This window comes from Scyliorhinus canicula, chromosome 5 (genome assembly GCF_902713615.1).
Source record: "Scyliorhinus canicula chromosome 5, sScyCan1.1, whole genome shotgun sequence".
Lineage (NCBI taxonomy): Eukaryota > Metazoa > Chordata > Chondrichthyes > Carcharhiniformes > Scyliorhinidae > Scyliorhinus > Scyliorhinus canicula.
The window spans coordinates 167,793,475-167,810,709 of NC_052150.1; the positions used below are offsets into that span (position 1 = coordinate 167,793,475).

At 45.7% G+C, this 17,235-nt stretch overlaps 1 protein-coding gene across 1 annotated transcript in view; it reads right to left on the reverse strand.

Annotated features, from left to right (window-relative positions):
- The window catches only part of rsu1 (Ras suppressor protein 1), a 239,121-nt gene that overhangs the window by 178,072 nt on the left and 43,814 nt on the right, over positions 1–17,235 (reverse strand). Inside the window, exons 2-3 of the mRNA XM_038798028.1 lie at positions 15,634–15,745; positions 1,228–1,278 (exon numbers count right to left, since the gene is read on the reverse strand). Of these exons, the coding sequence (XP_038653956.1) occupies positions 1,228–1,278; positions 15,634–15,745 (163 nt within the window). The remainder of the gene's footprint in view (positions 1–1,227; positions 1,279–15,633; positions 15,746–17,235) is intronic.

Genomic DNA, 17,235 nt, shown 5'->3' on the forward strand with positions numbered 1-17,235 from the left:
ACCCCCCCCCAATGCCGGAACCCCCCCCCCAATGCCGGAACACCCCCCCCAATGCGGAACACACCCCCCCCAATGCCGGAACACACCCCCCCCCCCCCAATGCCGGAAACACACCCCCCCCCCAATGCCGGAACCCTCCCCAAATGCCGGAACAACACCACCAACCCCCCCCCCCCCCCCCAAATGCCGGCGACACACCAACCACCCCCCCCAATGCCGGAACACACCCCCCCCCCCCCCCAAATGCCGGGTCAGTCTCTCTCCTCCTCCAAAATACGCCAGGTCTCACCACTTCCGCAGCTGGAGAAACTGACGCGTATCGCGTCAGTCAGCTGCTGGCCCTTCCGGGACCGGAGATTGCCAGCTTAAAAGAAGGCCCGGACGCCGGAGTCATGCGCACCGATTTTTTTCGCAGGCAACCCGCGTTACGAAGGCCTACAGAGAATCCAGCCCATTGTCAGTCAATACAAGAATTGTCGTATTTTTGACTCTCGATAGTCTTTCAAGGGGCAAACTTTCAAGTTTAACATTAAGGGAGCACACCATTAATTTAGAAGATGCAACCATAGAAATCCCAGATTTAGCTAGAAATATTTGAAATTCAGAACCTTACTCTTTCTCAGTGTATATCTCCAAAGGGATATTACCCAATTTAAGCTGGTACGATTCACCTTTAATGGAATAAAGTTCACTTCAACAATAGAATGGGTTTTCAAAAAGGACAAACCTCCAAACATAGCCAAAATAAATTGCTGATGAAGACATTTCATATTTTACTGCAATTGATCCAATAATTACACTAAATCCCAAAACTTTCTACCCCCACATTGGATATACCAAATGGCTTTCAATTTGGTGGAAAACTTCCACCAAATTTCAATACCTCTTTAGTGCTATATGTAGTCTCACTCCTCCACAGAAACATACAAATTGCTGGATAATAATAATAATAATAATAATAACTTATTGTCACAAGTAGGCTTCAATGAAGTTACTGTGAAAAGCCCCTAGTCACCACATTCCGGCACCTGTTCGGGAATTGAACACATGCTGCTGCCTTGTTCTGCATTACAAGCCAGCTGTTTAGCCCACTGTGCTAAACCAGACCCCATTAGTGTCTAATGCGTAGACTACATAACTGACATGCCAACATTTATTCTCCAGAGCAGATATTTTACATTTCCCAGCTGCTGGTGTTTCAAAAAGATAACAATGAAGTTTACTTACTTGTAACTTGTTGGTGGCTCAGTACCAGCTGGGTGATATTGGAAAGAGTGACTGCAACAGAATAAAAAGAAACAATGAAATAAAAGTATGGTACCACAGTGGTTACATTACTGGACTAGGTCAGCGATCTGGAGAGACGTAAATAGCAGGGAAGGAGGCCATTCGGCCAATAGCTTCTGAGCTAGTTGTCTGCAAGAACAATCCAGCTAGTCCCACTTCTCCCCCCCCCCCCCCCCCCCCCCCCCCCAGCAAATTTCATTCAATAGCCTTTTGAAAACAGTGATTAAATCCATTGCCATACTTTGGCAATACATTCCAGAGCATACACTCCAGGGTGGCACAGTGCTTAGCACTGTTGAGTCACAGTACCAGGGACCCTGGATCAATTCCAGTCTTAGTGCAAACTCCACAGAGACTGTCAACTTTCTCCCAGTATCTGCATGGGTTTCCTCCGGTTGTCCCGGTTTCATCCCCCAGTCCAAAGACGTGCAGGTAGGCGGATTAGCCATGTTGAATTACCCCTTAAGTGTCCAAAGGTGCAGATTAAGTGAGTTACAGCAGAGGAGTGGGCCAAGGTAAGTGCTCTGTCAGAGGGTTGATGCAGACTCAATGGGCCGAACGGCCTCCTTCTGCACTGTAGGAATTCTATGGTTCTAACTATTTGCTGCATAAAAAGGTTTTCCCTCAAGCTCCCTTGGTTCTTTTGCCATTCACCTTAAAATCATTGTCATCTGGTTCTCTTCCCACAATACCACCTTCCCTCTCTGCCCTTTAGTCTAATATTTATGGGGAATGTAGTAGTGGAATTAAAATCCCCTCTTATAACTACTCGATAACTTTTGCGCCTTTGTGTCCTTGCAATTTTGTTCTTCTATGTCCTTGAAATTTTGTTCTTCTATGTCTTTCCCATGAGATGGTGGTCAATATATAGCAGTGTAATAGCAACATATATATATATATAGTTCTTCCCAATTGCTCTCCAGGAAATGATAATCATCTGCCTTCTTGAACTACTACAGCCTGTGTAATATCGGTACATCCACAGTACTGTTAAATAAGGACTTTAACCCACAAAATTGAAGGAATAGTGATATATTTTCAAAACAGAATGATGCATGACTTAGAGGTGAACTTGCATGTGGTGATGTTCACAGGGTTGCTGCCCTTGTCCTTCTGGGTATTAAGGGTCACAGATTTGGAGGATCTGATGAAGAAGCCTTGACAAGTTGCTGCAGTGCATATTTGTAGATGATACACACTGCAACCATAATGCACCAGTAGTAGAGTTGGTGGATGTGGTGCTAATCAAACAGGCTACTTTGACTTGGATGGTGTTAAGCTTCTTTGGTTACTTGTTGGGAATTGTACTCGTTCAGGGAAGTGGTGAGTATTATTACATCACTGTTCTGCACCTTGTAAATAGTGGATAGGCTTTGGAGAGTTAGCGTTAGTTACTTGCCTCAGGATTTAAAATTCTAACTGCTTTTAAATGGAGCTAAAATGTTTAAAAGCTCAAAATGAGAACAGAAAAGGTTCTAAATATTCAGCTGGTCAAGCAGTAACTGAGAACTATGTATGACCCTGTAGTGGAACGGAGGAAATATAAAAATGCAGTAGGTTATGAGCAGGTGAAAGGAGGAAGGGATTGGAAAAACAAAAAAAATATATATCTGTATTAGGAATCCTGATGGCAGGAAATATTTAACTCTGGTGAGGGACCATTGGCTGAAACTGCTTCTACTCCACAGAAGTTGCCCGACTTGCTGCGCATTTTCTCTTTTTATTTCAGATTTTGAGCATCTGGAGCATTTTGCTTTTGTGTTGGCATTTAAAAAGTCTTGTTTGCCAACAAACCCCCACCCCCCCCCCCCCCCCCCCCCCAGAATTATGGATCACTGGACCCACACATTATTCATCTTTTATGTATTTTAACGGTACTCCAAATCAGAACTATACATGAAACAGAGTATTGGCTATCAGAAAGTTGGACCAGCAATTTCCCCCATCTGAACCTATTGGATTCTTTATCTTTGTCTTACAATAAAACTAACTTTTACACCTTCTGCTTGCCTTGCACTCCTAATGCCCACCTTGTGAGTCAAGAAGAAGCTTTGAAAAACTATATCTTCATTGGTGAAGACCATATGTGTTTTTTAAAAAAGAAAGTGGTCTCACAGTCAAAATTAATCCCATGCTTAAAAAGATAGAGCTAGTTACACCGTATATGACCAGACCGGTCTTGGACAGGTTTATGCTTTACATCATGAAGGGCTGGCCGAACAAGTACATTTACTGAGGCTGGTTTAGCACACTGGGCTAAATAGCTGGTTTTTAAAGCAGACAAAGGCAGGCCAGCAGCACGGTTCAATTCCAGTACCAGCCTCCCAGAACAGGAGCCGGAATGTGGAGACTAGGGGCTTTTCACAGTAACTTCATTGAAGCCCACTTGTGACAATAAGTGATTTTAATTTCATTTAGTGACAGCTCTCGGAATCGGACAGCACCTGGATAAGTAGTTCAGTATCTACACTTAAATTGGTTAAAATAGGGGCGCACGGTGGCACAGTGGTAATCATTGCTGCTTCACGACGCAGAGGTCCCAGGTTCGATCCTGGCTTTGGGTCACTGTCCATGTAGAGTCTGCACATTCTCCCCGCTTTTGCGTGTATTTCGCCCCCACAACCCAAAAGATGTGCATGCTGGGTGGATTTGACACACTAAATTGACCCTTAATTGTAAAAAATGAATTGGATACTCTAAATTTATATTTTAAAAGATTGGTTAAAAGTGCATTCGTCATGTATTTGCATTAGCAACTTAAGAAAAAAAAACTTACAAAGAAAAACCCCACTTAACATCATGTGATGGCGGTGTACAGTGCAGCCTCACTTCTAAAAACAAAATCTGCAATGGAATTGAAACTTCAAGGAAGCAGGCAAGATAGATTGGAGATTTCTTGCACAGCAGGGATTAAGATCCCAAACTAGACCACAACAGTGGCTAGGGTTTTGGACAGAAACCCCAATACTTTATTTGATTTTTTTTTAAAGACCGAGGGGAAAGGATACCTCACACCATGAGTGATTTCACAAAGAAATAGGGATATGGTATATTAAAATAAACTTTATTACTAACAGTATTAAAATATCTTTAACATTACACCAGAAATTACCCCTTAAATAATACAGTGAATAACAACCTTAACTGTTGTCTTTATTTCTGCTCAAACAAGAAAAACCGTCTCAGCTCTCAACCCACTGTTAAAATACCACTAGCATGCAGGAATACCTGCTTCACACAGAGTTTTTTAAAAAAAGATAGATCTCTTGATACTGCTTTTAAAAAAGATCTGACTCCTGTCAGAACCATGCAGAAACTGGCGGTCTTTCTTCAGAAACTGTTTCAGCTGGTTTCAGCTCCCGTTGTTCTCAGACAAGTCTGCCCTGCTTCTTTTTTTAAAAAAACTGAACTATAGTGAGAGTAAACTGCTTCACTTCTGGTCACAAGCTTTATTCAGCTCACAACTGAACTGCTTTCTGGAAAAAAAAATGCCTGATACCTTCGCGCCACCCAGCAACAACAACATCTGACCAAGCGAATCCCCTCATCCAAAGCAACATTCTATTCACCCAAGCTTTTTAATAGTGGTTTAACTGCACTACCGGACTCCCAAAATATATTCACCTTTCAAACTAGATTTCTTTAAAAGCACGACTGCATCAGACGCACGCACACACACACTCTAATCCAGGTGTACTGCACCATACCTATAATACAATGCATCAGAAATTCCTGTATTCATCACATAAGCATCACAAAAAAACTAACTGAAATCAATTCCACTACATACATTTTAGTTTAAGTTTTAGATAATATGGTAAGGCCACAAAAGTAGCAGGAATAAACCATGCAGCCTGTTGAGCCAGTTCCACCGTTCAATATGATTGTGCTCGACTTCCGGTGGCGGCCATGGAGTAGGAGGTTGCACATTTGGTAGCTCCAGCTTGTGATGAAACTTTTGAACTCTTTCTCCCGTTTTTTTTCGGAATTTCACTTGGTAAATCGGTGGAGAGTGAGACAGTGATGGGGAATCCCCCACCAGTGTATAGAGCAGTGGACTAGAAGTGGACGTGCAAGGAGACATAGTCAAGCAAGGAAGATGCATGCAGAGCCGGCAGCACAGGAAAGCATGGCAGAGTCGCAGGATCCTGTTGCGGTGGCACAGTGGCCGACAGTACAGCTGGTGAAGTTTTTGGAGGAGAGCTTCGCCAAGCTAAAAAAAGATACGCTAGACCTGATTAAAGCATTGATTGATCGGGTGGAGCAGGGTCTAGAAACCCACGGACGGGTGATTCAGAAGGCGGAGGAAAGGTGTCCAAGCAAGAGGACCATTTAACCGCTTTGGAGGTCGAGGGTCGAGATGAAGGACCGTCAGAAAAGCTTGTAGGAGAAGTTGGAGGACTTGGAGAACAGGTCCAGGAGACAGAGCCCAAAGATCGTCAGCCTCCCTGAGGGCAGTGAGGATTTGGACGTGAGGGCACGTATGGCGAACATGCGGGAAAGGTTGATGGGAGATAGGGCATTTACGCGGCTCTTGGAAATGGACAGAGCGCATAGAGCTCTTGCAAGGAAATCGCGAGCAAATGAACCGCTGAGGGAGATGGTGGTACAAATGCACCGGTTCCTGGACAAGGAACAGATCTTGGGGTGGGCCAAGCAGGTATGGAGTTGCGTGTGGGAGGACTGCGAGTTGTGCATCTACCAGGACCTGGGCGTGGAACTGGCCAGAAGGCAGGCAGGATTTAACAGGGCAAAATCATCCCTCTTCAAGAAGGGGGTGATGTTCGGGATGTTGTATCCAGCGTGACTTTGGGTAACATTTGAGGGCCAGGAACTCTATTTTGAATCACCAGACGAAGTTATGAACTTTATCAAGGACAAAAGGCTAGCAGGGGATTAAAGTCAATGAACCCTGGGGGAGGGCATTGCAGTGGCGATTTGGTCAAAATCACTTTGTGTTCTTTTGAATATGCAGTGTTCTCTGTAACAAGGGGTTATTTTTCTTTTTGTTTGCCCCTTCCTTTTTTCATTGGTTTTCTTTGTGATAAGATGTTTGAGCAGCTGCTCAGAAATGTAAAGTTTGCTCTGTTCCATTGGAAGGTGGGCGGAGGGATTTTTTTCTACAAACCGGTCAAAATCCAGGACAGGGAGAGTGCCAGCCGGAGCAAAGGAATTAAAGGTGTTTAAGGAGCAGATGGGGGGAGTAGACCCATGGAGGTTTGGACGGCCAAGAGTGAAGGAGTTTTCTTTTTTTTCCCCCCCCATGTCCACAAAGAATATACCCGGATCAACTTTTTTATCCTGAGCAGGGCTCTGCTGCCGGGGGTGGTGGATACCGAGTACTCGGCAATCGCAGTGTCGGATCATACCCCACATTGGGTGGATCTACGGGTTAGTATGGAGAGAGGGCAGTACCCGTTATGGAGTTTGGATATTAGCAGATGATTGTGTGTGTCGGCGGGTGAGCAAGTCCATCCAGAACTACTTCGAAATAAATGATACGGGGGAAATCTCGGCAGCAACAGTGTGGGAAGTTCTAAAGGCAGTGGCTAGAGGGGAGTTAATTTTGATACGAGCACACAGAGAAAGGGTGGAATGAGCAGAGAGGGATAGGTTGGTTGGGGAGATACTCCAGGTGGATAGGAGATATTCAGAAGCCCCGGATGCAGGGCTACTAAAGGAGCGGCGGAGGTTACAGGTGGAGTTTGGGCTGTTATCTACAGGGAAGGCGGTGAAACAACTGAGGAAGGCAAGGGGAGCGGTGTACAAGTATGGGGAAACGGCCAGTAGAATGCTAGCACACCAGCTGAGGAAAAGGGTGGCAGCCAGAGAGATACGGAGACTAAAGAACAGAGGTGGGAATGCGGTCCTGGACCCAGTAGGGGTAAATGAGGTGTTTAAGGACTTTTATAGCAAGTTATAGGAGTCGGAATCCTGGCTGGGGTGGAGGGGATAAGGCAGTTCCTGGGTCAGCAGACGTGGTCCGAGGGTGGAGGAAGGGCTGGGAGCACCAATTGAAATTGAGGAAATAATGGAGGGGCTGGAGGTCATGCAGTTGGGCAAGGCTACCCGGTGGAATTCTACAAGAAGTTCTTGGAGATATTGGGCCCACTGCTGGTGAGGATATTTAAATGAGGCAAGGGAGAGGGGAGTACTTCCCCCAACAATGTCACAGGCTTCGATCTCATTGATTCTGAAGCAACTTGAGCAATGCAGGTCAGACAGGCCTATCTCCCTATTGAATGTGGACGCCAAACCGCTGGCTAAGATACTGGCCACAAGGATAGTGGATTGTGTCCCGGGGGGGGGTGATAGGGAAGTCCAGACAAGGTTTGTAAAGGGCAGGCAACTCACGGCCAATGTTTGAAGGCTCTGAAACATTATTATGATGCTCTCAGAGGGGTTGGTTGGTGGGGGGGGGGGGAGGTGGTGGTTGCAATGGATGCGGAGAAGGCCTTTGATCTGGTGGAATGGAATTATTTGTGGGATGTGTTAGGAAGGTTCGGGTTTGGTCAGGGCTTCATTGATTGGGTGCGCTTATTGTATCAGGTTTCAGTACGTAGAACATACAGTGCAGAAGGAGGCCATTCGGCCCATCGTGTCTGCACCGGCCCACTTAAACCCTCATTTCCACCCTATCCCGGTATCCCAATAACCCCTCCTAACCTTTTTGGACACTAAGGGCAATTTAGCATGGCCAGTCCACCTAATTTGCACGTCTTTGGACTGTGGGAGGAAACCGGAGCACCCAGAGGAAACCCATGCAGAGACAGGGAGAACATGCAGACAGTGGCCCAGCGGGGAATCGAACCTGGGATCCTGGTGCTGTGAAGCCACAGTGCTATCCACTTGTGCTACCGTGCTTGCGGTAGCAAGTGTGCGTATGAATTGGTAGTTGTCGGGCTATTTTAAACTGCACCGAGGGGACAAGGCAAGGGTGTACCCTCTCCCCACTGTTCTTTTCTCTGGCCATAGAGACATTGGCTATGGCATTAAGAGCTTCCAGACATTTCAGACCCTTTAGAGGAGATGGGGGAAGATTATGCGGATCTTTGGGGAATTTGGCAGGTTCTCGGGGTATCAATTCAATATGGGGAAAAGCGAGATGTTCGCGAACCAGGCGAGGGGTCAGCAGAGGAGACTGGGAGAGCTGCCGTTTAGTATGGTAGGAAGGAGCTTTCGCTATCTGGGAAACCAGGTGGCCCGGGAATGGGAGACATTGCACAAGTTAAACTTGTCTCGGCTTGTGGGACAAATAAGGAGGATTTTAGGAGATGGGACATGCTCCTGCTGTTACAACTTTGGGGGCACTGATAACGGCACTTTTGCCATTCTCACCGGCCTGGTACTGCACAACCCGGTGCTAGTGGCGGCTCGGAGAGCATTCCGGATATGGCAGAGAGTAGGAATTGAGGATGGACGATATATTTATAGATGGGAGTTTCCCTAGCTTGAAGGATTTGAGGAGAAATTCTAACTGCCAGCAGGGGATGGGTTTAGACATCTGCAGGTACAGGATTTTCTGAGAAGGCAGGTTCCGACCTTCCCGCTCCTACCACCACATGGGATACAGGACAGGGTTGTTTCCAGAACATGGGTGGGAGAGGGGAAGGTATCAGATATCTACAAAGAACTTATGGAGTCAGAGGAAACCCAGATGGAGGAACTAAAGGGCAAGTGGGAAGACGAGCTAGGGGGAAGAGATAGAGGCGGGTCTGTGGGCAGATGCCCGAAGCAGGTTTAACATATCCTCATTATGTGCCAGGCTTAGCCTGATACAATTTAAGGTAGTTCACTGGGCACACATGGCAGTGGCCTGGATGACCAAGTTCTTTGGGGTAGAGGACAGATGTGCGGGAAGACCAGCAAACCATGCCCATATGTTTTGGTCATGCCCGAAGCTTGGAGGGTTTTGCTAAAGCTATGCCCACGATACTTAAAACACGGGTGGTGCCGAGTCCAGAGGTGGCAATCTTTGGACTGTCGGAAGATCCAGGAGTCTGTGGGGGGGGGAAGAGAAGCTGACGTTTTGGTCTTTGCCTCCCTGGTAGCCCGGAGACGGATACTGTTAATGTGGAGGGACTCGAAGCCCCCGAAATTAGAGACCTGGGTTAGTGACATGGCTGTCTTTCTCAGTCTCGAGAAAATAAAGTTTGCTCTAAGAGGGTCAATGTTAAGGTTCGCCTGGAGGTGGCAGCCGTTCGTTGACTTTCTTGGGGGGGGGGGGGGGGGGAAAGAGAGAGAGGGAAAGAGAAAAGAGGCTATTGTTTAATTGATTGGGAGCGCGAAGAGTGTGATAGGGATGCAAATATGTTATGTACCATGTTGATGTTGCTGTTATGGTTATTATTATAAAGGCTACATATACCCCAAAATGTTTTTTATAAAACAATATGATTGTGCAACTCAGTTTTCACAACCCAAACCTGTCTATCTCAGCCTCAAATATATTCAATAATTGTGCATTCACAACCCTTTGGGTAGAGAATTCCAATGATTCCTAACCCATTAATTGAAGGAACCTCTCTGCATCTCAGTCCTAAATGATTGGCCCCTTATTCTGAGACTATGAGCTCAGTGTTCTAAATTCCACAGCCAGATGAAACAACTACTGACATCGACGATATCAGGACCCTTCTGAATCTTGTAGGTCTCAATGAAATCACTTTGCTTTCTGCTAAACTGCAAAGGAATATAAGCCCGATATACTCATCCTCTCATCAAAGTACAACTCTCTCATCTCAGAGACCAATCTGGTGAACCTTCATTGCAAGTATATCCTTTCTTAAATGTGGAGATCACAACTTCTTAAGAGTATTTCATAGAATTTACAGTGCAGAAGGAGGCCATTCGGCCCATCGAGTCTGCACCGGCTCTTTGAAAGAGCACCCTACCCAAACCCACGCCTCCACCCTATCCCCATAACCCAGTAACCCCACCCAACACTAAGGGCAATTTTGGACACTAAGGGCAATTTAGCATGGCCAATCTACCTAACCTGCACATCTTTGGACTGTGGGAGGAAACCCACGCAGTCATGGGAAGAACGTGCAGACTCCGCACAGACAGTGACCGAAGCCGGGAATCGAACCTAGGACCCTGGAGCTGTGAAGCAATTGTGCCAACCACCATGCTACCACGTGGTCACACCACTTCCTTGTTACTGTACACACCTTGCAATAAAGACCAATATGGCTATTTGCATTCCCAATTGTTTGCTGCATGCAAATTTACTGCACACCTTGCACAAGTACACCTAAGACTCTTTGAACAGCAACACTTGAACGTTCACGCTTTTAAAAAAAGTATCAATTCTTAAGTGAATAATGTCTCAGTTCTCAACATTTTATTCCATTTTTTAAAAATACTCAATTACGGGATGTGGCACGTTGATTAGGCCAGCATTTACTGCCCATCCCTAGTTGGATTGGGTTTAAATTCCATCATCTGTTGTGCTGGGATTCGAACCAGAGTCCCCAGATCATTATCCTGGGTTTCTGGATTTCTAGTCCAGCGACAATACCACTATGCCACTGCCTCTCCTGCCACCTTGTTGCCCACGCACATAACCTCCCTGCAGCCTCCGAGTGTTCTTCACAACTTACATTTCCTCAGTTTTTTCTTGTCAGCAAACTTAGATCCATTACCCTCCTTTTGTCTAATTTATTAACCTGGATTATAAATAGCCTAAGGCCCAGCACTGTTCCAGACAGCACTTCATAAGTCACAGACTGGCAACTTGAGAATGGTCCATTTCTGCCCAATGTTTCCTTTCAGTCTCTTAATCAATCTATTACCCAACTCCAGGAGCCCATAACCTTTTGCATGGCACCTTATTGAGTGCCTTTTGGAAATCCAGGTATTCTGCATCTACTGGTTCCCCTTTATCTACCTCATGAGTAGCAATGCTATATAATTTCCCCTTTGTTAAACCATGTTGACTTAGAAAATCATATTATGATCAGACAAAGTGCATTGTTTAGACCAAACGATTCCTGCAATTGCCAACTGATGCCAGGAACCTCGCCTGTAATTCCTTGTTTTCGGTCTTGAATAAGGTTGTTCCATTTGTTAACTGTAGGAAGCCTTGTAGTCCAGTGGTAGCGCCGCTATGTCTGGACCAGTAGCTCCGGGTCAGAGCCCAACCTTAAGACATGTTGGCCATGGAAGGAGCATTCAACACAGTTCAACGGACTGGATTTTTAAATTTCCCTCTCTAAAATCAACCATGTTCTCCCCTGCCCTATTCAGAGCCCTAGTTATACAACTCTCCAGGAAACTGTCCCCAGCCCAGTTTAAATGGAGCCCATTGCAACAGAACAGCTCCCTCTTTCCTGAATGCTGGTGTGAGTGCCGAATCGAAATTCCTTCCCATGCCACACTGAGCTATACATTAAATTCTATAATCTTCCATTTACCTATGCCATTCGGGATGTGGTTCAGGTGAAAATCCAAATCTTTGGTGTTCTGCATTTTAATTTGGAGTATATGTCTTCAAACTCTCTCACCAGAACATAATTCCTGGCTCTACCAAGGTCTACCTAAATCATTGGTTCCTACGTAGACCATGACAACAGGACCTTGCTTCTTGTATTCCACTCGTGAGGAAATATCCTTAATGCTAGCAACCAAAGTGACAGCATAAGCTCCAATCAGGGCCACGGGGAACAGCGTCTACCCCCTGATGATATAATCCCCATCACTACTTAGTTTTTGCTCCCACACTCTTGAACAGCATCCCGTATCATGGTCCTTGCCATCACCCTACAATTATTCTCCTCATCCAGACAAATAGTAAGCACCTCATACCCTTCAGTCAAAGTTATGGGATGAAGCTTTCCACCACTACATGCTGGTTCTGCATACTTGCTTAACTTGCTGTCACAACCTCCTTTCCCTGACCAGCTCTAAAGTTCTCCCAAACCCAAGGGATGTCAATGCCCCCGGTACAAAACGTTTCCAGATAACTCTGCCCTTTCCTTTTTTAAAAAAATGCATTTTATTCAAATTTGTATCATAGCAGGTTACAGCAAATAAAACACCCCGGGAAACATTCTTCCCAACAACCACCAATACAGTTTGTACAGATTTTTCACCCCCCCCCCCCCCTCCCCACCACCCACCCCCCATCCCCCTTCGACGAACAGCTCCTCAAACACGGTCACAAATATCCCCCACCTTTTCTCAAACTCCCCTGCTGAGCCCCTTAACTCATACTTTATCTTCTCTAGCCGCAGGAAGTCATACAGGTCACCCAACCATGTTGCTACCCCCGGTATCAATGCCGACCGCCACTCCAGCAAAATTCGTCGCCGTGCAGAGAGGGGAAGGCCATGACATCTGCCTTCCTCCTCTCCATGAGCTCCTGCTTCTCTGAAACCCCAAATATCGCCACCAAAGGGATCGGGTCCACTCCCTCCTCCACTATCCTGGCTAAGACCGCCCAGAATCTTACCAATTTTTCACAACCCCAAAACATGTGCGCATGATTCACTGGCCCCCGCCCACACTCATCTACTACCCCCTGAAAGAACCCTCATTCTCGCCCAAATCATATGCACCCAGTGCACCCCTTAAACTGTATCAGGCTTATCCTTGCACAATAGGAGGTCCCGTTTACCCTTTGCAGTGCCTCACTCCATACTCCCCAATTGATCTCCATTCCCAACTCAGCTTCCCATTTCTCCTTAATCTTCACCACCCGCTCGCCTCCCTGCTCCCCCAGACACTTATATATATATCCCCAATTCTTCCCCTCCTTCTACATCCGGAAGCAGCTGTCGCTCCAGCAGGGTGTATCCCGGCAATCTAGGGAACCCCTTCCAGGCCTTTCATGCAAAGTCCCTAACCTGTAGATACCTGAACTCACTACCACTTGGCAGCTCTTACCCTCTCCCTTAGCTCCCCCAGACTGGCGAACCCTTCCTCCAAATACAAGTCCCTCACCTTGACCAGCTCCATTTCCATTCAACTCCTGTATACACTATCCATCCCCCCCCCCCCAGCTCAAACCCATGATTCTCGCACAGCGGCGTTAGCATCGACATCCCTTCCACCCTAAAATGCCTCCTCAGCTGATTCCATATCTTCACTATGGACTGCACCACTGGGCTTCCTGAATACATACTCTGAGCCATTGGCATAGCTGCCGTCACCATAGCCCTCAAACTAGACCCTTTAACTCTCCCCTTTTCTAGTGCTCTGCAATGTCTACAGCTTAGGTTCCAGCTCAGCAACTGAGGTGAAGTTGCTCAAGCCACAAACACTTACCGCAGATATGGCTATTCTGGACTGCAATGCATTCCACAGATTCCCCCATGCTGCAATCATCGCACACTGCCATCCCTGCCAGTTTGAGCTTGTCTTATTTATTTAATTAGTTAATTTACACAGCTAAAGTAATAGCAAGTTCCCTAGCTTAAGGGAAAAGGAAAATGCTCACCAGCTATGTAGGCTGAGAAAAGGATATAAAAAGCAATAGATCTTTGCCCTCTGCACTGAATTCTCAGCTGCACCAAATTTCTAACTTTGCACTAGTTCCTCATTGCACTCAGCACTTGTCATCTCACTCACAATCTATATTAATGACATAGATGAAGAGGCAGATGAATGCAGACCCCTTGCAGTCAGAAACAGGGGAATTCATAACAGGGAACAAAAAAAAGAAATGGCTGACAAAGGAAGACATGAATAATATACCAGAAGTGCTGAGAAAAAAAAGTAAGCGAGGAGCTGAAGGAAATCAGTATTAATAATGAAATGGTTTTTTGGGAAATTAATGGGATTGAAGGTGGATAAATCTCCAGGGCCTGATAATCTTCATCAGGAAGTGACCCTAGAAATAGGAGATGCATTGGTTTTAATTTTCCAAAATTCTTTGGACTCTGGTTCCTATAGATTGGAGGTCAGCTGATATAAGCCTGCTATTCAAAAAGGGAGGAGAGAGAAAACAAGGAATTATAGATCAGTGAGCCTAATGTCGGTAGTAGGGAAGTTGCGAGAGTCCATTAATAAGGATTTCATAGCACAGCGTTTGGAAAGCAATGGTAAATTCAGACAAAGTCAGCATGGATTGATGAAAGGGAAATCATGCTTGACAAATCCACTCAAATTCTTTGAAAATATAACCAGTAGACTTGACCAGGGAGAACAGGTGGATGTGGTTTATTTAGATTTTCAGAAGGCTTTTGACAAGGTCTTACATTACAGACAGGAAGCAAAGAGTTGGAATAAATAGGTATTTTTCCAATTAGCAGGTACTTGTGGGTACTGCAGGGATCTGTGCTAGGACCCCAACTGTTCATAATATATTAAAAGTGATTTGGACAATGTATTATCTCCAAATTTGCAGGTTATACAAAGTTGGGTGGGAGGATGAGCTATGAGGAGGATGCAGAGTTGGTTCAGCATGATTTGGACAGGCTATGCAAGTAGGCATATGCATGACAGATGCAGTATAATGTGGATAAATGGGAGGTTATCCACTCATAGCAAATATACAACGGCAGATTATTTGAATTAGTGTAAATTGAGAAATGTGGATACTTAGCAAGAATGCAGCAAGCAATTTGAAAGGCTTTCTGCAGTTGTTTTAGTGAGACCACATCTAGAACACTGTGTGCAGTTTTGGTCTCCACATTAAAGGAAATATATACTTACACTGGAGGTGGTGCAGCAAAGGTTCACTAAATTGGTCCCTGGGGTGAGGGATTGTCCTACGATGGGAGACAGAGCAAATTGGGCTTATATTCTCTAGAGTTTAGGGAGGCAATCTCATTGGAACATACAAGATTCTGAAAGGGCTTGAGAGAGTGGATGCTGAAAAATAGTTTCCGCTGGTTAGGAGATCTAAATGCACAGTCTCAGGATAAGGCGTCAATCACTTAGGATTGGGATGGGGAGAAGTTACTTCACTCAAAGAGTTCGGAGTATGTGGAACTCTTTAGCCAGAGGGTTGTGTATGCTCCATCATTGAATACATTCAAGGCTGGAATAGGCCGGTTTTTAGTCTCTCCGGGAAACCAAGGAAACAGACAAGAATGCGGAGAGCTGAAGCCCAAGATCAGTGATGATCCCATTGAGCAAGCTTGATAGGCTGTATGGTCTATGTTCACTCAGTGCTCCCACTCTGACATCTGATAACTCTCCATAGCCAAGTGACACAAATGTTCCAGTTTAGAATCAGGCATTGAAGAAATTTGCAAGAGCTTGTTGATTGGTGTTATCCAATATGGCTGTAACTCCAAACTTCTGCTAACAAGATATCATACCCCAGTTGCCATTGATGCAATAATTATCGAAAAGGGGGGGGGGGGGGGGGTGAAGAAAAAAAAGTTTTGTACTTACAGAGTCCAGTAATGTCCAGCATATTGTAAATTCCCCTGTCACACAGATCCAATTCTGCCTGATTCTTTTCTTTGCATTCTTCGACTATTTTCTTCAGCGATTTCGACATTTTCTGCAAAGAAACAAGGTAAACATCCCCATTAGACGGTAATATCCCGGCCCGTCTGTTGCATGGACAGAACGTCAGTCGTGAATCAAGCACTCAAAAGTTTGACATATTTAGCAGCAAGCAAGTTGGGATGCTTGCAGCAACCAGGGCCTCCGGCGATGTATTTTGCACAGTCGCAAGCTCTCACTCTGGTCCTGCTGTTTATCAGAAAGCGCGCTGAGAAAGGGAACGTTTCCTTGAACGCAAAACCAAAGATCGGTAAAACTGCAATTCTTCCCTTACCTACAGCTCCAGGAGAATCCACCCAACACCAAATCCCAGATCACACCCAACCGGAAACACTCAGTCAGAGTAAAAGAATTCCTGCATTTGCTAATACTCCGGCTTTAAAAGGATATTTCCTCAGCAGCAAGAGGACCAGCCAATCACCGCAGGCCCAGACGTCAATCAGCAATGCCGCCCAGTGATTGGATCTGGGAACAGCCAATCACAGGCGGAGAGGGCAGGCCCGCCTGTCAATCACCGGTGTTATCCAATCACAGGAGCCCGGGCCAGCTAATCACAGGCAGATAGGGCAGACCCACCTGTCAATCACCGGTGTCGTCCTAACGTGACAGCTCCTTTCAGCCAGAGGGAGCAGCTGCCCCACACTGCTGGAAAGGAGTTCATGATGTGGAGATGCCAGAGTTGGACTGGCCTGAGCACAGTAAGAAGTCTTACTTATCCAATCGCCAGGGAGGAATGTTCCCTTCCAGATTAGGGAACACTTCAGCAGTCACGGGCATTCAGCCTCTGATCTTCGGGTAAGCAAGGTGTCCTTCAGGATGTGCAACAACGCAGAATCACCAAGCAGAAACTTATAGCCAAGTTCTGCACACATGACTACGGCCTCAACCGGGACCTTGGATTCATGTCGCATTACATTCAACCCCCACCATCTGGCCTAGGCTTGCAAAATCCTACCAACTGTCCTGGCTTGAGACAATTCACACCTCTTTAACCTGGGGTTACCCCTCTCTCCAGTTGCTCCTTCTGGACCTGTAGACTTAATGACCTCAAAGACTTGCATTCAAAGTATCGTATTGCATCTTTGACTTTGTCTATATATATGTTTTTAGACAGTAAGAAGTCTTACAACACCAGGTTAAAGACCAACATGTTTGTTTCACACACTAGCTTTCGGAGCACTGCTCCTTCCTCAGGTGAAGGAGATGTGCTCCGAAAGCTAGTGATTCAAAACAAACCTGTTGGACTTTAACCTGGTGTTGTAAGACTTCTTACGGAAAGGAGTTCAGTGATGTTACAATGTAGCACAGTGTCTAATGTTACACAGGGAAATATAATGATGTTACAATATAGCACAGTGTCTAATGTTACACCGGGAAATATAGTGATGTTACAATGTAGCACAATATCTAATGTTACACCGAGAAATATTTAGTGAGACTGAGAGCTCTGAGCTGAACTCAGTATCCAAATATCTGCCTTCGGTA